This window comes from Gossypium raimondii, chromosome 4 (genome assembly GCF_025698545.1).
Source record: "Gossypium raimondii isolate GPD5lz chromosome 4, ASM2569854v1, whole genome shotgun sequence".
Taxonomy (NCBI): domain Eukaryota; kingdom Viridiplantae; phylum Streptophyta; class Magnoliopsida; order Malvales; family Malvaceae; genus Gossypium; species Gossypium raimondii.
In genome coordinates this window covers 50,598,269-50,618,827 of record NC_068568.1, presented here as the reverse complement: position 1 = coordinate 50,618,827, position 20,559 = coordinate 50,598,269, and the positions used below count along the sequence as shown (strand labels likewise).

Here is a 20,559-nt window from a genome sequence, read left to right as displayed (position 1 = left end):
ATAAACTCTAATTCCATCCGCCGAGATGACATGACCCAAAAATACAACCTCTGATAACTAGAATTCATACTTACTAAGCTTTCCATATAACCATTTCTCTCGTAACACTTGCAAAACAATTCTAAGGCGTTGCTAATGCTCAGCTTCAAATTTCGAATAGAACAAAATATCATCAATTAAAACTACCACAAATTGATCCAAGTACGGTTGAAAAATACAGTTCATGAGATCCATGAATACTGTCGGAGCGTACGTCAACCTAAAAGGCATCCCTAAAAATTCATAATGGTCATAACGCATACGAAATGTTGTCTTCGGTACGTCACTATCTTTCATTTTCAACTGATAGTAACCCGATCTCAAATCGATCTTTGAAAAGATAGAAGCTCTTTTTATGTGATCGAATAAGTTATCAGTACGAGGTAGAGGGTATTAATTCTTAATCATCAACTTATTCAATTGCCAATAGTGAATACAAAGCTCTATCGAGCCATCTTTCTTTTTTGATGAAAAGTAGTAGAGCTCCCCAAGGCGATATACTAGGGCGTATAAAGTTGCGATCCAGTAAGTGTTGCAATTACACTTTTAATTCTTTCAACTCTGTGGATGCCATATGATAAGGGGACATTGACATCAGAGTCGTACCAAAAAACACTTCAATTGTGAACTCAACCTCCCGATCTAGTGGTAATTCTGATAATTCTTCGGGAAACACATCAGGGAATTAGCAAACAGTTAAAATTTTACTGTACTGACTATCATTAGAATTCAAATTGATAACATAGGCTAGAAAATCTACATCGCCTTGATTGAGAAGTTTATTGACTTGAATTGCTGAAATAATACGAGTTGGACAACTCATTCGAACACCATTTACTTCAATCATAACATCATCCTCACTCTGAAAATCAAACTTCTTTTTACGACAATCCAGAATCACTCCGTGCTTCGTAAGCTAATCCATGCCTAAAATCATATAAAAATCACCAAACGACATTATCAACAAATCAACAAGGAAGGTTATATTCTGTATCACTAACGAACATCTCCAACACACCTAATCCACTAACACAAATTGTCCAAATACACTAGACACCACTATCAAGACTCTAGACGTCTTTAATTTTAAACTTCCCGACTTAACCAATTCAATATTAACATACGAATGCAAAGATCCTAGATCAATCAAAGCATAAACAGGTTCTGAATGTAATAAAAAGATGCATGTCACAACGTCATTAGTATCACCTTCCTCATGTGTCCGCACAATAAAAAGATGCTCTGGCCTCTGACTAATGAATAACATCATCATTTTCCTTTCTAGCACCACCTCTTGAAAATGAACCACCTCGACTTGACCCACGACCTCTAGGTGCAGGCACAAATCTCTAAGACATAATAGGTGTAGCATTTTCATTTTTTGGACACTCTCTAGCAAAATGTTTTGTAGATCCGTAGCGAAAACAACCTCGAGTTAACTTTCAGCATTCATTACGGTACTTTTTCTCGCAACACACACAAATTGAAATGTCAATATCCTTGTTTGGACATCGCACACTACCTGTGGACACAGTCGGTGGTCGATCATGATTTTTATCAGCTCTATCTGACTTAAAAGTTGACCTCTAGCTACCACAATATTCTTTTGATCCTTTCAGATGTAGATTTGATCACGCAGCTCTATGATGCTTCCCAACAGTACGAGTATTCTCAGAGTGAGTTTGGATGGGTGGTGCGTTTACCTTCGGTTAGTGTAAAAATAGCAGTGGCGGTGAGATTAGATACTGTAGCGATACTATAGCGTGCGAAAAAAAGTAAGCTAAACGCACTGCATCGCACCCAATCGCCCATCCAAACCCACCCTCAGTCTTTTTATCAAAACCCAGAACTTGTTCTACCATTCTTGCTCGTTCAACTAAATCCACAAACTCAGTAATTCTGTGCGATACTAACTGTACCCGTAACTCATCGTGTAAACCACGCAGAAATCGCTTGCAACTATCAATTTCAGTCAGCATGAACTCAACGGCATACATAATAAGTCGTGAAAACTCTCGTTCATAACCAACCACAAACATCCAACCTTGTTTCAACATAAAAAAACTCTTGTCTTCTATCTTCGATATACAATTTACCAACATATTTGTTTTAGAATTCCTTTTGGAAGAATTCCTAGTTAACTTGATCTGCGGATACATGGCGTGTCACTGACTGACACCAGATATATGCTTCCCCTTGCAGCAGAGAAACAACACATATTACACTTTCATGCGGGTTGCATTCAAGTTGTTACAAGATGCGCTTAGTGGATTTAATCCAAACTTCAGCTGCAGAAGGATCAACTCCTTTCAATCCTAAGAATTCAGTCACACCATATCTACGCAACTCTTTAATTAGAGCTTGACGAATAGTAGGTGCAGATGCCGTAGCGAAAATGGTTCCCGCCACACGCTGAAGAGCATCAATGATAGCTCGAAGTAACTGTGAATTACCTTTTTCCTCAGTATTACCTAGCTCAACGTTAGGTTGTTGAGTACTAACTGGATTAATAGGGTTTAATTTCACATTTCAAATACAACCAATATCCAAAATCAAGTTTTCATATAATCATATATACACATGAATTAAATTCAATCTATAATAATCAATATCCAACTTTCACATTTGCACATATATTCATTTCAATTCAATAATCAATAGATTCATACAATTCAATCCATTTCAATCAACTATCAAAATGTCAAATACTCACCTCAAACACTTACTGTATGCCTTAAATCGAATTACAACAATTAACAACTAGGTTCGGATTATAGAAATCAAACTGTGGATTCCGAGCTATTTGACGTCGATTTTATCCTTCCCCTTTTTAGTCGAGGATTCTGGTACGATGTTAGCTATGAAATTAAAACAATTAAAGTTTAACAATACAACACAATTTAATTTCATATTGAATATTTCAATTTTTACTCAATAGTTGCCTAAATTCCAATTTAGTCTCTAAATCGAGACTAATTTTTATTCTTCATATTTAATTCTTTAATTTCTTACAAATTTCACTTTAAATCAAATTTAACTCCTTATTTTCAATTAAACTCCTAAATTTCAAAATTTTCACAATTTAGTCCCTATTACTCAAAATTTACATTTTGTTCTACAATTTAATCCTTTTTCATTTCTAGCTTAAAAATCTATCAATTTAATCCATAATACTAAAACTATTTAATAATAAAAACATTTAAAAACTTAATCAATGCTAAAATTAGAACATGGGTTGGGTAACCCTAGGTACCGGGATTCTAAAAATATAAAAATTACAAGAAAATGGACTAAATTGACTAGCCAATTAAAGTTTGGAAATTTAAAAGTCCCTAGCCATGCGTTCTCTCATTTCTTTCTTTTTCTTTCATTTCCTTTCTTAGTTTGCATGGCTTTCTATTTCTTTTATTAACTATTTGCTTTATTATACTTTATTTTATTATAGTAACTATTATTATTAAGTTACTTTAATGCATATATAAAGATCAACTTAATGAAAACATATTTATAATACATATATATATATATATATATATATATATAGAATAACATATAAAATAAACAATATGAACCATTAATGCCGTCCACTATTAAGATTAAAGGTACATTTGCTATTTAAATCCTTTATTTAATTTTTAATCTATAATTCAACTTTCACCCTAAACGCGGTTTAGTCCTTATACTTAATAACTTTTAATTCATGCAAATTCACTTAACCGAAACCTAATTAACTATACAACTAATTTTGTAAATATTTTTAATAAATATTTACGAGTCTAGTTTATGCGAATGCAGTCCTAAGAATGCAGTTTTCGACACCCCTGACTATCGGGTTGTTACAGTAATAAAAGTATAACAAATAAATAAGTATTGAGAAATTGAAAAGTGGAATTAATCAATTCTGATTATGGGTGATTAGCTTGCTTCGGTAATCTTTATCAACTGCCGCTTTAGGTTCCTCATCAATAAACTGGTTGATATCCTAGCAGGATCTTCTGATACATCTACTACAATAACAAGTCAGCAATGACTACTTTTCTCCAAACTTCACAGTCCAGAATGGTTTGGGGTTAAGGTGTTCACAGATAGGCCATACCAATTTTGGGTTACTTTCCACATAGATAGCTTTCTAGGGTCATCATGCTTAGGGTTTTTAGCTTATTCCTTTCCCAAATAGTTGATCCATTGAGTAACCATACATAACAGTTAATAGATCATACCTCCACTCGCTAATCCCCCACAGAGAGATTAGTTCCCCATGGTTTAAAAAAAGTCAGATTTGTATTATAAATGAAAGTGAACCCATAAGGTTTGATCATATCCACAAACTAGATCTCTCGAAATAAAACAAAGAAAAAATTGAAAATAAATCTAAAACCTAAGGAAAGAATAAATTAAACTAAAATTAAAAGAGAGATTCTAAGCTAAGTAATTGGCGTCCATCACTTGTGAAAAATGAGCCTATTTATAGATTTAAGGTGGTTGCTATCCTTAACCCTAGGCTAGTTGACATTCCCAAGTTTTAAATTGGATTGTGCGAACCAAAACGCCCCCTATCTCGTATTAGTTCCCGTCCAGATTCGATGTCGTGACACATCAAGACATGTGTTGCGACATAGAAGTCAGTGTACTCTACTTAAGGATGTCTTCAGGGGTATGTCGCAACACCCTTAGACTGTGTCTCGACATCGAAGGCATTCTTAGAATTTCTCTATTTTGCTCCCTATGTTGTGACATCGAACCCTCCGTGTTGTGACATATTGACCAGTACCTGTTTAGCACGCCTTCTAACGGTCTCCTGCACACTTACAAAGTTCATTAGCTCACCCTTAGGCCTCAATCGGCTTCTAAGGTCAATAAACGACTCATTTTGCACATTTTATTGAATTTAGTTAAATTTAATAAAACATAATTAAGACCTAATGATAATGCTTATTTTCAAGCTCCTAAAGTGCAAAAATTAGTTTAAAATTCTACATCGAATTACGACAATCCTTTTTTTATGCACTATTGAGAAAAAGCTAAATCGGGTTTGCTTCCATAAAACGCAGTGCTCACAGAAACCTAACTAACCAACTATTGTGTCTTTGAGCAGACCTTTCTCACTCGTTTGACCCAGTCACATGTGCCAAATTTTGGTTAAATTAGAATCCGCAGAGAAAGAATCACATCGCCTCATTATGACGTAGAGAATATCATCGTCGAGATGTTGCATCATCATGACACTAGGGTTTTCCTCCTCTTGACGTGGAGATGATTTTGGATTTTCTTTGGTAATTGTAGCCGCACTAGTTACCGTTGACCATTACAAAACATGTAGAGCCCCATGAGAAAATTTTAAGCCATTTGACAAAAAAATGATTCTACAACCACGTTTAAGATCTGCACAAGATTTCTGACGATCAGAAGCTACTTTCAAGCTATCTCGGATCACTTTCACTTTTTCTTCAGTCTCACGAATCAAATCAACTCCATGTATCTTTTTCTCACCGAGCTCAGTCCAATACAATGGAGTTCGACATTTGCAGCCATATAGAGGCTCATACAGTGCCATTTTAATGCTTGACTGGAAACTGTTATTATATACGAATTTGACTAACGATAAATATTTCTCTCAATGGCCTTCGAATTCTAATACACAGCACCAAAGCATATCTTCAAGAATCCGAATCACACGCTCGAACTGACCATCAGTCTGAGGGTGAAATGCAATACTAAAATGTAATTGCTTAACCAGAGCTTCTTGTAACTTTTTTCCAGAATTGCGATGTAAATCACGGATCTCTATCTAAAATAGTGGAGACTGACACTCCATGCAACCTGACAGTCTCGAAAACATGTAACTCTGCTAATCTGCCTAGGGAGAAATCAATACGTACCAGAATACAATGTGCAGACTTTGTCAAACGATCAATGATTACCCGAATGACATCTTTCTTTTTTTGGAGATAGGGGTAACCCCGATACAAAATCTATAGTAACTCTATCCCATTTCCATTTCAGTATCGTCACTCGCTGTAATAATCCTAAAGGTACCTGATGTTCAGCTTTAACTTTCTGACATATCAAACATTTAGATACAAATTAAAAAATATCACATTTCATTCCCGGCCACCAGTACATCTATTTCAAATCATTTTACATTTTATTACTTCCCAGATGAATAGACATGGTATCATTATGAGCTTCGTGTAAAATTTTTTGTATAAGCTCTGGATTTTTCGGTACACAAACTCTACCTCTAAATAACAGGTAATCATCGGGTCCTATCTGAAATTCTGAATTAGAAGTCAACTCACATTGTACCCGTTTAGCTTACAACTCATTATAACTTTTCTGAACTTTGCAGATCTGTTGTAAAAATATCAGTTTAGCTTTTAGCTCAGCTAAAGTTGAACCATCATCAGACAATGTCAATCGGGCATTCATTGCTCATAGAGTAAACAAAGACTTTCTACTCCGAGCATCTGCAACAACGTTTGCTTTTCCCTGATGATAATCAATAACCAAATCATAATCTTTCAACAGTTCAAGCCATCTACGCTGTCTCAGATTCAAATCTTTCTGCAACATCAGATATTTTAGGCTCTTATGATCAGTAAATATGCGACACCTTTCAGCTAACAAATAGTGTTGCTAATTCAAAGTCATGTATCGGTAATTCTTTTCATGTGGTTTTAGCTTTCTGGAAGCATAGGCTATTACTTTACCTTTCTGCATCAAAACACAACCTAAACTGTTCAATGATGCGTCACTATAAATCACAAATTCTTTACCCAATTCAGGCTTCATTTAGTAGGGCTTTCAACTGTTAAAAACTTTACTGACATTTATCAGACCATTCAAATTTTACATCTTTCTGTAATAACTGTGTCATCGGTGTATCTATCATCGAAAACCCTTTTACAAATCTCCGATAATAACCAGCTAATCCCAGAAAACTTCTAACTTCAGATACATTTTTCGGTGGTTTCCAATTAACAATTGTTGAAATTTTATTCGGATCAACTCTGATACCTTCAGCCGACACTATGTGTCCCATAAAACCAGCTTCCCAAAGCCAAAATTCACATTTGCTAAATTTAACATACAATTGTTTATCATGAGAATTTATAGAACAATTCTTAAATGCTCAGCATGTTCAGTCTCATCTCGAGAATATACCAAAATATCATCAATAAACACCACAACAAGTATATCCAAATACAGTTTAAAAATTCTATTAATCAAATTCATAAATACTGTAGGTGCATTTGTTAAACCAAACAGCATCACAAGAAATTCATAATGTCCGTACCTAGTTCTGAATGCTATTTTCAGCACATCTGAATCTTTCACCCGTAACTGATAATAACCAAAACGAAGATCAATCTTCGTGAACACTGTGGCACCTCTGAACTAATCAAACAAATTATCAATGGGGGGCAGTGGATACTTATTCTTGATTGTAACTTTGTTGAGCTGTCGGTAATTAATACACAATCTCAATGATTCATCATTTTTCTTAACAAATTGAATTGGTTCACCCCAAGGTGAAAAACTAGGTCGAGCAAAACCCCTGCTAGTCAGTTCTTGCAACTGTGCTTTCAACTCTTTTAATTATATAGGAGCCATTCTATATAGTCTATCGATATTAGTGTTGTTCTCAATATAAAATCTATAGAAAATTTAACTTCTCTGACCGGCTGTAATCCAGGTAACTCCTCTAGAACACATCAAGATACTCACAAACCATTGGCACTAATTTAATCTTTGATTCAGACACTTTAGTATCCAACACATAAGCAAGGTAAGCATTACAACCTTTCCTCACATATTTCTGTGTTGACATAGCTGATATCACATTAGACAACCCGTCCAATTTATCTAATTTAATACAGAGCATTTCACCATTCTGACATTTCAATATAATATGTTTTTGTTTACAATTCACCACGGCATCATGCAAGGTTAACCAATCCATACCCAAAATCACATCAAATTCATCAAACGGTAATAACATCAAATCAGTCAGGAAACAATAACCCCTTATTATTAATATATAGTTCTTGCAAATTTTATCAACCAAAACATATTGGCCTAGAAGGTTTGATACTTTAACCACGAATTCAGTGGACTCAACATGTAAATTTTTACTAGATACTAAATTTGTGAAAATATATGAATGATTCAAATCAAGATCAATTAAAGAAGTAACATCAGTATCGATAAGAAAAAAAATACCAGTAATAACAGTTGGAACAGAAGCATCTTCACATGCACAAACAACATAAGTTCCAACTAGTGCTCGTGCTTCAGATCTTACAGTGGAGTCTTTTGTTGCACCATGGTTGCCACTCAAATTTTTGGAATTACGTGGTGATCTACCTCTCGTAGCTATGTTGCTCGGCCTCGAAGTCTGAATAGTATCTTTTTCAACTTTCTCAAGGCAATTTCTAAGATAGTTGTCAAAGGAACCACATCTAAAATAAGCTCTATTCTTCATTTGACACTCACCAAAATGTAACTTATTACAGTGCTTGCACTTGGGTTTGGTGTTTTTAACACTACCCACACTGGCTACAGATGTAACTTGAGATCTAGGATTGGAGCGTCGAGCACCACTATCTCTACCGGAATATCCCAAAGAAATAGTAGAATGGTCATGATATTTCTTTGATTTCTTTGATGCTGACTGGTATGATTTTCCTTTCAATCTTTTACTCGAAGTTCGGACTTCAATTTAAGCTTTTCTTTTCTCTTTGATCAGTTTTTTCAGCTTTATATGCCCGATCAACCAATACAACAAATTTTTTCAACTCAAAGATCCCGACTAACAATTTTATATCTTCATTTAAGCTATCTTCAAACAACTTACACATTGCGATTTTAGTAGAAATACATTATCTAGCATATTTACTCAGTTGAACAAATTACTGTTCATATTCAGATACTATCATATGACCTTGTTTAAGTTCTAAAAATTCTTTACGTTTATGGTCAAGAAACCTCTGACTGATGTATATCTTTCGGAACTCGGTTTTAAAAAATTCCCAAGTGACCTTTTCTTTCAGCACAACAAAAATCAATGTATTCCACCACTGGTAAGCTGAATCTTTTAACAGAGATATTGCACATTTAAGACATTCAACTGGTGTACAAGATAATTTATCAATAATTCTTCTGCTCCGTACTTACGAATTTTATCATCAGGAGGCTTATCGGCTCTAACAAGTTTTATATTTTGAGGCATATCAGGAATTGATTGAGAAATAGGAGGGGTGGAGGTTTTTGCATAGTCAGATTTGTTCTTACAAATTCAGCAAACCATTCATTCATCATTTGAAAGAAAGTTTCTTTAGCCTCTCCTCCTCGGCCCTCAGATACTGGCCTTCTACTACTCGAGGCTGCTCTGTTCACAGAGGCTTGAGCATTACTTTCAGCTTCTTCAGAAACAGCTCAGTTGGATGACATTGTTATATGAAAAAATGTTTTAAAATGGTCAGGAGGTATCACACTATCACAGGTTATATAATGGCATGTGTAGCTAGACTCGTACATACTACGTTAGTCTAAGAATAAACTAAATCATAGCTCTGATACCAAAAATGTAACAACCCTAACCCGAATCTGTAGCCAAAATAGGGTTACAAAGCATTACCAAAATTTACAGATTAAATAAAAGATATTTTATATCATCTAGCACTCATATCAGAAACTAATCCAAATCCATCATATTGTCCCTTATATGAGCTCTCGAGGCCCAAAATACATGTTAGAAATAAGTCGAGACTAAACCGAGTACTAAGAGAATTTTTTAGAAAACATTAAAATTTTTCAAAGGTGCAAGGGACATACACCCGTGTGGCCAGGCCGTGTGTCTCACACGGTCAAGAGACACGCCCGTGTCTCAGGCCGTGTGGACACACGAAATAGGGACACACGGTCTTGTCCCAGCCCGTGTCTAAACTTATGAGCTCTCTAACTTGGGTTACACAGCCAAGCCATGTGACTGTGCGCTAGACTGGTTGAGCATTCTCTTTTGCACTAATTAAAAGATACAAGAGACACACAACTGTATCAACTTGCTATGTGTCACACACGGCTAAGACACATGCCCGTGTCTCTACCAGTGTGAACGAAATAAACCATTTTTCTATCCACATTCCTCACCCAATTTGTCTTCAACCTGCATCAACACTTTTGCACATCATCAAGCCATATAAAACTACTTAAAACAAGCCAAACTCAAGTCTTAAACATAACATATCATCACATATATCCAAGAATCCATACTACCTAATATACCAATCCAATCCAACTATCAATAAGCTTATGAATTATCAATCATTTAACCATACTAAGCACACATTAAACATGATAATGCCACATATATATACATCAAATTCAAGTCATTCAAATGGCTAATCACAACAAAATAATTATATGCCATCATTGGCCAAATAAACCTAAATGAATTTACTATATATATACCGAAATGGGTCGATGGATAGTGTGATGTAGCTCCGACCAGCCTCCAACCTTAACGAGCTTCCGAGTTACTATAAAACAAGGGAAATAAAATAGAGTAAGCATTTAAGCTTAGTAAGTTCGTATAACATGGAATTTAACTTACCATTTATTCACATTTAAGGTAAGCAAACAAGATATATCCAAAGCAATTTGTCCAATAGCCTAAACACTTATCCTCATCAACCATGTTAGTCATGTATTTCATATGAATATCAAGAAACATGTATGAGCTAAAAAATAATCAAATTTCCATATACATGTACTTCCCACATCATGTTTCCATATAACATGTACAAATCATATCCATGTATTTCAAGTATATACCTGTAATAATTCGTCTCGAATTCATATTGTCTCATATCAGAACTTTGCCCGTTGAACCATTTAAAATATCGTTGGATACACGGGTAGTACACACGAAGTGTACAAATCTGTAATCCGTCAATTCATATGCAAGTATGCCCATACGAGTATGTAATCAGGAAACTTTTCCAAGCTATGTAACGGGAAGCTCATGTGAGCTGTATAACGGGAAGCTCTTGCAAGCCAAATATCGAAAAGCTCATACGAGCCATAAATGGGAAGCTCAAGAAAGCCATTAATCAGGAAGCTCATAAGAGCCAAATATCGGGAAGCTCAAAAGAGTCATATAACGGGGTGCTCATAAGAGCTAAATAGCGGGACGCTCTTACGAGCTATGGTGTGTCCGCAACACATACAGGACCACAACCAATTCGAGAACCCTTAATGACAAGTCATTTATATCCATCAAATTTTCAAGGTTCAAACGGGACTTAGTAATTGTCGGATATGTAATCAATACTTATACATGGAAATTATATATTTTGCATACATATCTTTTAATTTAAACTTATAAATATACAATTTAGTTACACGAACTTAGCTCGACAAGTATACGTAGATTTGTAAGCTACTAATCCGATACTTTTTCTTTTCTTTGATCCAGTTCCGTACTAGGTCTATCTGGATTTATATGAATGAATTTAGCTCAATTTAATAAAATTCACATTCAATTCAGTCCAATACACATCTTTGGCAAAATTACTATTTTGCCCCTATACTTTTAATTAATTACAATTTTGTCCCTAGGTTCAAAAAATGAAATTCATACAATTTAATCATTATTCCAAGCCTAACCGATTTTCATATATAATAATAGCAGCCCATGTAATTCATAAAATTTAGAAATTTTTCATGAATTTTCCATCTTTTCAATTTAGTCCCTAAACCATAATTTCATCAAAATTCTCTTTACAAAAATTGTTTATCTATCAACAAAATTTCATTTTCTACCATAAAACTTCATAATTGATGTAATGGCCCAAATTTAAGGTTATCGAATAGTGGTTTCATAACCACAAATCGATTTAAAGAGAAATTATTATTAATTTTTTATGATTTATCGAGTGATTAGATATAAGTATTAGAGTATTGATAAGAAATTTTATTGATTGCATGCCTATATTGCCTATTAGGACTTAATTGCAAAAGTGGGTAAATATGAGTTTTAGATGATAAAGGATTTATTTGAAGTGCATAATCAAAGTAGAAGTCCTTAAATAGTAATTAGACCATAAAATTTCCATGGACAAAAATAGGCATGCATAGATAAAAATAACTAAAGTTTTAATGAAGGGTACTTTAGTCATTAAATAATAAAAAGAATAAAAAGGGAAAAAGATGGCAAAAATATCATCTTCTCCAAAAAGCTTGCTGCCAAAATTTGAAGGACACCATAGCTAGGGTTTTCACACTTTCTCAAGCTCATAGTAAGTGATTCCAAGCCTCGTTTTTAATATTCTTTACGTTTTTTAGATCCCGGTCGCTTAATTTAGCTTATTCTAGCAATAATTTAACCTAGGGTTTATATTTGGAAAAATACCCATAGGTGAAAAGTGTTTATTTTGATGTTTTAAGGTATAATATGAAACTAGAAATTATGTTAAACAACTTTTGCTAGTCGATTTTAAGCGAAAACGAGTAAAACTCCGTAATCGGTAAAATACCTAATGTTCATAAGTAGATGTTAGAGTGAGAATTTGATGTTGTCATAGAAGAGAAAAATGTTTAGCATGTTAAACATAAGAAAAAGAGATGAAGTTTAATTTTTGAGCTTTGAGGCAAAAGTGTAATTATGTAAAAGTTTAGGGGCAAAATAATAAATTTGTCAAAGTTAGAGTCCAGGACTGTTTTGATGAATGTGTGTATTAAATAAGCTAAATTTGTAATTATAGATCACGAAGAACGAAATTCGGAGCTAGACTGGGGAAAGAAAAAGATTGAGGACTAAAGTGTTAGATTTGATCACATTTTTGTACTGATGTAAGTTTATGGTAAATAAATGCAATATTTTGATAATTATTATTAATGCTGTTATTTTTTAGCAATTATGTATCATTTCATGAAAATATCTAATGTTAACTCAAATATGAGATGAGAGAGAATCAGTGTTAAAAGGTCTCGTTGAAACATGAGGAATGTATCGGATACAAATGTCATGACATTAAGAGGATGAGATCCCATGTAAAACCATGTCTGGGACATGGCATTGGCATCATTGAGATTATGAGAGGTCCCATGTAAGACCATGTCTGAGACATGGCGTTGGCACCGAGATGAGAGGTCCCATGTAAGACCATGTCTGGGACATGGCGTTGGCACCGAGATGAGAGGTCCCCCGTAAGACCATGTCTGGGACATGGCATGGGCACCTATATGTGAATTCCCATGTAATACCATATCTGGGATATGACATTGGCAGTACAAGAAACATCCCATGTAAGACTATGTCTGGGACATAGCTTTGGCATGTTATATTCAGACAGAAGACCCAAGTATCCTTAGTATTCCAAGTGATTCAACAGGCTAGTAAATAGACGATGTTACATGAAAGTTCAGGTAAAAGCCTAATAGACAAGTTCAGGTGAGTTAATAAGATTAAGAGTACTTCAGTTATCAGTTGAGAAAATAAATTTTAGCAACGAAGGAGTAAGTTAAGCAAGCAAGTAAGTAAACGAGTAAAGAAGAAAGTAAAGATCTTAATGCTTAATGAAAATTTATGAATATAATTGTTTATGAGAAATGTTGTTATTTATTTACTTGTAAACTTACTAAGCTTTATACTTACTTCTTTTATTTCTTTTTCTTTCATATAGTATTATCAAGCATAGTCGAGATCTTGAAGACGTCGGAGAGTGTTCACACTATCAACCACCACAACTCGGTATTTTAAGACGATAAATGTTTTGAGCTACGACATGTATAGGGACTTGGTCATTTCGATTGTATATTCTTAAGATATGACCAAAAGATGATATGTAAATATTTGATGATGAATAGTTATTAAAATGGCTAAGTATGAAGGTGTTTGTTGTTATAAATGTCTAGGTGCTAAATTATGCATAGAAATCATGAAAAAGTAAAAATTGGTAGTAAATCAGTTTTGAGATAGCAGTAGTGACGTGAATTTGAAAAATCACCAAGTATATTAGAAAATGAATTAGAAGATGGATGAGATATAGAAGTAAATCTTATTGAGTCTATTTTCATAGAAAAATAACGGTGTAGACAAAGGAATTATGTATTCTGAGATATTTGCATTTTAGTTAGACAAGGTCAAAGTGGTTTTCGGAATCCCCTGTTCTGACTTTGGAAAATCATTAAAAGTTGTAAAAAAATATTTATGAGTTGTAATTTATATGTCTAGATTTCTTATTGAGTCTATTTTTTTTGTAGAAACAGGTTAGAACACTATATGGAATTTGTACAATGAGATAATTGAATTTTAGTGACAAGAGGTCAGGACAGTCAATCAGTGAAACGAGGGAGATTTTAACTAATAAAATGTACTAATTGGATGAACCAAAAATTCTAAAAAATTTATGGTAAAAAGATATATGAGTATAATTTCAGGGAAAATTTACGGATCTAAATTTCAAGTTTCGTAGCTCGAGTATTAATTAATTTAGTTACTGCTGCGTAGGTGGACAACCTTATTATGAATAGTGAAATAACTTTTAAAAGTAAATTTTTATACCCCGAACTTTTAAGTTAAGTCAAGTAACGCATCATGCTCGACTCCGACAACGGTCTCGGGTAGGGGTGTTTCAATTCAATTTTACTCATCCATGAAAAAACCCTAACACTTTAATAGTTTTGCAAATTAATCCCCGAGATAGCTAGATTAAGCTATTACGATCTTGGAACCATAAAAATTATTAAAAACGGAACAAGAATACATACCTAATTAAGCAAAAACAGCTTACTTGAACTCAACATCCATGGCCAGGTTTCCATGTATTTTGTCTTAGGAGAGATGATGAAAATGATTATATTTTAATTATTTATTTCATTTATCATCATTATTTTATCATCTTTCTAAAATTAACCTTAATAATTTCTTAATTTCCAATGATGAAGAATCATCCTTATCTACTAACTCCTCAAAATGGTCTATTTGCCATATAAGGACCTCTAATTTTAAATTCTATAGCTATTTGATACCTTAAGCTACTAGAATTCAACTTTTGCACTTTGTGCAATTTGGTTCTTTTCATCAAATTAGACATGTAATCGGTAAAATTTATTAACGAAATTTTTACAAGATATTTCTATCATAATGTAGACCATAAAATAATATTAAAATAAATTTTCTTCTGACCTCGAATTTGTGGTCCCAAAACTACTATTCCGATTTCATTGAAAACGAGCTGTTACATGAAGCCTTACAAGAAAAAAACCCTTCAAAACAAAGAAAATAATTCTCTCAATCTAATTATTTCTTTTTTTATTAAACATAGAGTAGTTAATGCCTATTTATAGGCTAAAATTCGTAGCATATTTGACTACAACCACCCTAGGTTAATCAAAGTTTAAGTGGGAAACTAAAAATAGAGCGTAATTGGGAGAAGAAAAGCCGAAAAAATTGAAGTGTATGTTGCCACATCATGACATGGCATCGTGTCGTCGAGACGAGGGCGTTCTTCTTATTGTGATGTTGGTTGTTCATTGGGACGAAGAATACTTCCTCGTTGTGACGTCACACACTGTTTAGTCTAAAATGTGAGGCATAACTCTACACTAATATTTAATCATAATTGGTTTCTAATTGACAAAATGCACTCGGAGATAAAATTACCATTTTACCTCTCAACTTTTATTTTTATTCAGTTAAGCTTGAAATTCTAGAATAGCTTAAAATATATTTTGATGACTTCCCAATAACCCCAAAATTAACAATATCCATAGAAACTAAATTTTCTTATCATATTTACAAATAAAATTATCAGAATGGTCTTGTATAAAATACCATAAAATTTTAAGGCATTAAGGAATGCGGAGAAATTTGGGGTCATACACATATTATAGGTCCCTTTAAGGTGGTGCATGTCTATTGGCCTTTGCATAAACATTTGCACCGTCTTGCCTTGGCACCTCACAATTCAGGTTAGGATTTTGTTGTTGGTGTTGTTGAGATTCTTAATACTATCAGAATTTCTCTTAAAGGGCTTTAAACTATTTCTATATCATTAGAAGTTGTTGGGAGTTGGCACTTAAGCTTTGGGTAGCATAGGCTTGGCTTTGATAATTCGAGTGAGGTTTATAATTTGTTTGTTGATATGGATAAGGCTGAGTATAGTAATTGTAAGGGTCATAGTAATAGGTTACGAAGTATGGATTTGGCTAAAGTTGGTTAATGTTTTAGGTCTGATCTTGAGTTTGAATTGTGGAGATATTGATTTTTGGATTTGTCATTAGGATGCTTTAGCTCGAATAGAGAGTAGTTTTTGGCACATGTATCTCTTGATTGTTGACTTGCATTTTATTTATCCTAATCCCCTTTGTTGTATTGTATCCTTTTTTTTAGGATGATCCTCAGGAGTTATATATATTTGCTTTAAATTAATATATCTAGTTGATAAAAAAAAATTTTACGGGCGTAGAATAGAGAGTTAAATTGGGTTAGATGGAACAAAGAATCCACCAAAGGAAAAAAAAGTTAAATTGGGCTTATGAGATGGAACAAAAATCCAGTACGTAGGTCCAGGCCTTTGTTATGGTGAACGTGAATCACGGGTCTCCAAGTTAACTCGCCTTTCAGTAAAGGAGAGAGACTAGAGAGGGTTTGATGAAGAGACACGTGGTAAAGAGCATACTGTGCGCATCGCGCACCCTTGTATATTCTAGCACTAGAACTTCCCCCTTCTTCAACTACGAAACGTTGGCCGCTCCATTTCAGTGAGAGTTGCTGAAGACCCAAATTTTATTTTATTTTTCTTTACTTTTCTGGTTCCATTTTGTTTGCTGTGTTATCGTTTTCTCAGATATTACGTCGAATCAGCTCAATCTGACGGTACCGAATGCTCTGCTCAATCCCAACCGCTAAGTCCGGTTCGAACTGGCTGGACCGGCTTCGTTCTAGCAAGGGGTTTCCGACCGGCGACAACCTTGACCTCGACCATTTCCTTGCAAATCCTAACCCTTCTGATTCTCCAATCACCAATGCCTCCGATTCTCCGAATTCCAACTCCGAGTCAACTCACTCCAACGATGGACAACTCCAGAATCCGAAGCCACCACCTCCGGAGGCGATATCCAGCGATCCCGAAGGAGATAAAGAATGGTTTGGTATAATGAGAAATGTCCTCTCGGAGCTCTTCAACATGGGCGAACAAGCCCAAACCTCCAGATTTTCCAGGAAAAAAGCTTCTAGGAAACAAACAAACCCTAGAATTTGCACTTTCAAGACTCCTGAGGAACAGAAAAGCAGTTCGGATAACGTGAGAAATGACAAGGATACCCTCGTTTCAACGAGGTCGTCGAATTCAAGGGAAGAATCGAAAGAGGAAGGCGAGAATAACAACGTGGAAGAAGATAAAGAAGAAGGCGAAGGAGAAGGAGAGAGAGAACTGAAAGGGTACTCGAGAAGTGAAGTGACGGTAATAGACACCAGCTGCCCCGTGTGGAAAGTTGACAAGCTTATCTTTAGAAGGAAAAATATCTGGAAAGTTAAGGACAAGAAAGGAAAGTCACGCACCATTGGTAGAAAGAAGAGGAAAACCCCTCCATCTGACCTCAACAATGTTGGTATTTCTAATAAGAAACCAAAGATTTCGAGTTTGGAGCTTCGGTCACTCAAAGAAACTAGTGGAAGAGAATGCGGGTCGCCTGCAAATCATGTAAGTTTTAAGGTTACATGTCTCTTTTAAATCAATGACTATTATATGGTAGTATATGCATACTGTGTGTGAGCTTTTCGAGAGTTTAGTCATTATTAATGGAGTCCCATTCTGTTTTTAGTTTTTCATTGATGGGTTCAGTATTGCGTGTATAAATAAATGCTCTTCGTTGTTTTTTGCACTTTTTGATGGCTTTGGAAGTGTGAAAGGGTGTTGCTTATGCAAACTAATGACTGGAAAACTCATCATTTACGTTTACGAATGATGACACACAAGTAAACACAATTCTGGTATACCCTTCTGGGTTTGATTTAAGCTGTTCTTTCCAGAGTGGTAGGCTATTCTTCATGCTGTTTTTGATGTAATCCTTACTGCTGAAGAGAATGGAATTCAATTCTTCTGTACTTTCAGCTCCTGGTCTTGAATCTGATAATTTTAATTGTTTAGTGCTCTTCAAGCATTTTTGTTAGATTTTAATGTTTGGTGACTATAATCAAAACACAGCTCCCTATTAGTACTAATAAAACTTATGGTGCATAGTGGTTTGGAAGATTCAGATTTTCTAAGGTCCAAATGATTTAATTTTGGTGTTGTGAAATAACAACTGAGATAATAATTGTTTGTTTTTATTGTTTTCTGTCCTCTCAAAGCCAATTATAGCAGTTTGGTTACTGAGCTACTTCTTATATATAGCTTATATGATATGGAGATGCTTTTGGATAAATCATAAATCATCAGCTATTTATACCTGTTGCTATAATGTGTGGTTTTGACATGTAGATCTAGTAAATCATATTATCTGAACTCAACTATAGTGAATTTGAGTTACTTCTTGTTGAGTTATTTTTTGTGTTCTTTGAAATATTTGGTTTGATGTTCAGTTTCTGCCTTACTGGAAGTGGAAGTGAACTATTTTTTTAGAAAAAAAAGAATAGGATTCTTGGTTATATATGTATTCGTTGACTATCAATCGAATATGGTTTTGTTGGTCTGTCATTTGTATGTGTATGTGAAATGGAAAAAGTACCATAAAACCCCTTGTACTAGGAATCAAATTGCATTTTGCCCCTTTTTCTCAAAAAATGGGCAAATTAGTCCCTATACGTTAGATCAAAGAGTAAATTGGTCATTTCTGTTAAATATTTCATCCAATTCTACAGTTAGAAACTGGCATAACTGACGAAATAACTATACAGTTTTATGCTGATATACATGGACCAGTTTTTAACAGTAAAAATGGGTGGAATTGTTAACAGAAGGACCGGTTTGCTCTTTGATCTAACATATAGAGGTTAATTTATCCATTTTTTGAGTAGAGGGGACAAAATGCAATCCAACTCCTAGTACAAGGGCCTTCATGATATTTTTACCTATGTGAAATTGGCAGCTCCTGGCTGCATGTTGATGGTTTTTTGATCATTTACATTCAGCATTAACAGGCTGATGTCAAGTGATTCTAACTTGTATGTATATATATATATATATTCATCTTCTATGCAAGGGGTGGAATGGTCCAGATGACAAAGACGAAGAAGTTCGTGATGAGGGACCTGCTGATCTTACCCAAGTTCTTGGAAAGAGGCAAGCAGACTAGCAAAATTACAGCCGTTTATTCTTCTTTTTCTTCTAATCATTTTAATTTACTTGATTTTGCTTTGTGCTTAAATTTAATATCATCCAGGTTTCCTTTCTCCAGATTACCTCGGAAATCAGGAAAGGGAAGTTCTGTTATCCTTATGAAGGCTATTCCAACAGGCAAGAAAAATGGAGCAAAGCTAGCTAAGAATGGCCTGAAGGACAGTCAGAGGCAATATAAAACCTGATAAGGCAAACCTTAAAGTTTGTCTGGTATAGCCAATTTGCATGCCAGTTCTGCATTTGAACCAGCAATTACTTCTATTTTCATTTTATCTATAGGTGGAATTCAAAGGCCTACATGGCTGAGATTTTGGGGCTAAAGTTGCTCTAAACTTCAACCCTGTGGGTAAGGTGTCCATATGTTGTAATAGTGTATTATTTCATCAACCGTTCCTATAACATTTATTTTTTGTTTGATAAAGTAATATGAAATTTAAATTTAGATTTCACGAGATGGCCATGTTGTATGTTTCAATCAGAAGTTGGAAGTTTAAAGTTATATTCTTTGTTATCTTATAGAAAAAGAAAAATCAGGTTTGGAAATTATCTAATGCACAATATGAGGTTGATCTGGTTGGGTGAACTTGTCGATAGGCAGTTTTTTAAAACCAGACCAAACTGGTCAGTCAGGTCCAATTGGTACTTGGATGGATATGATTTTACTGTTGAATCATTTATTTGGTTTCAAATCATTGTTTTTCATTTAAATATGGTTTTTTGTTTAAATTTAATTAAATATATAAATAATATATATTATTTATATTAATACTTTTAAATAGTAAAAAATGTTTTCAAATTTGAAAAAAAAATGGGTTATTTACTATTTGGGGTTTAAATTTGGCAAGTGTTTTCACATTAGACTTTGAAATTTTTTTATCTAAGTTAATCCGTAAATTTAGCAATCATTACTATATTGAAGCCTAAACTTTTTTTATTGAAGTTAGTCCTTGTGTCATAGGTCGCACATAAAAGCCCGTGACCAATGTGCACATTGATGATCCATCTTGTTCACTTGAGTCATTCGAGTCATCAGGATTGACTCATTGCTTGAAGAGACTGAAGGTGTAACAGCCCGCCTGGGGTAGATCAATCGATATGTCATTGGCGTATAAACGTGTAAGCTAGGGTAGAAAAGGGGTGAATTATCTGTTAAGTGTTTGGATGGCGTATT

General features: G+C 34.3%; 1 protein-coding gene across 2 annotated transcripts; it reads left to right on the top strand.

Moving 5' to 3' along the window:
- The first annotated feature begins 16,716 nt into the window (after positions 1-16,716).
- On the top strand, positions 16,717-19,837 carry LOC105780422 (uncharacterized). 2 transcript variants are annotated; one of them, XM_012604740.2, is made up of 3 exons: positions 16,717-17,750; positions 19,252-19,331; positions 19,432-19,837. In XM_012604740.2, the coding sequence occupies exons 1-3, from the start codon at positions 16,932-16,934 to the stop codon at positions 19,571-19,573; spliced, it is 1,041 nt and encodes a 346-aa protein (XP_012460194.1). In that variant the 5' UTR covers positions 16,717-16,931; the 3' UTR covers positions 19,574-19,837. The 2 variants fall into 2 exon arrangements, with proteins under 2 accessions (XP_012460194.1, XP_012460195.1); XM_012604741.2 differs by having other exon boundaries at positions 16,718-17,750; positions 19,447-19,837.
- The last annotated feature ends 722 nt before the right edge of the window (positions 19,838-20,559 follow it).

What these genes read in the sequence shown, in the direction of transcription:
- LOC105780422 (XM_012604740.2), top strand. Translation starts at nt 16,932, where the DNA reads ATGCTCTGCTCAATCCCAACCGCTAAGTCCGGTTCGAACTGGCTGGAC. An exon ending in GCGGGTCGCCTGCAAATCAT is followed by an intron (nt 17,751 to 19,251) that starts GTAAGTTTTAAG and finishes CTTCTATGCAAG; the next exon opens with GGGTGGAATGGTCCAGATGA. An exon ending in ACCCAAGTTCTTGGAAAGAG is followed by an intron (nt 19,332 to 19,431) that starts GCAAGCAGACTA and finishes AATATCATCCAG; the next exon opens with GTTTCCTTTCTCCAGATTAC.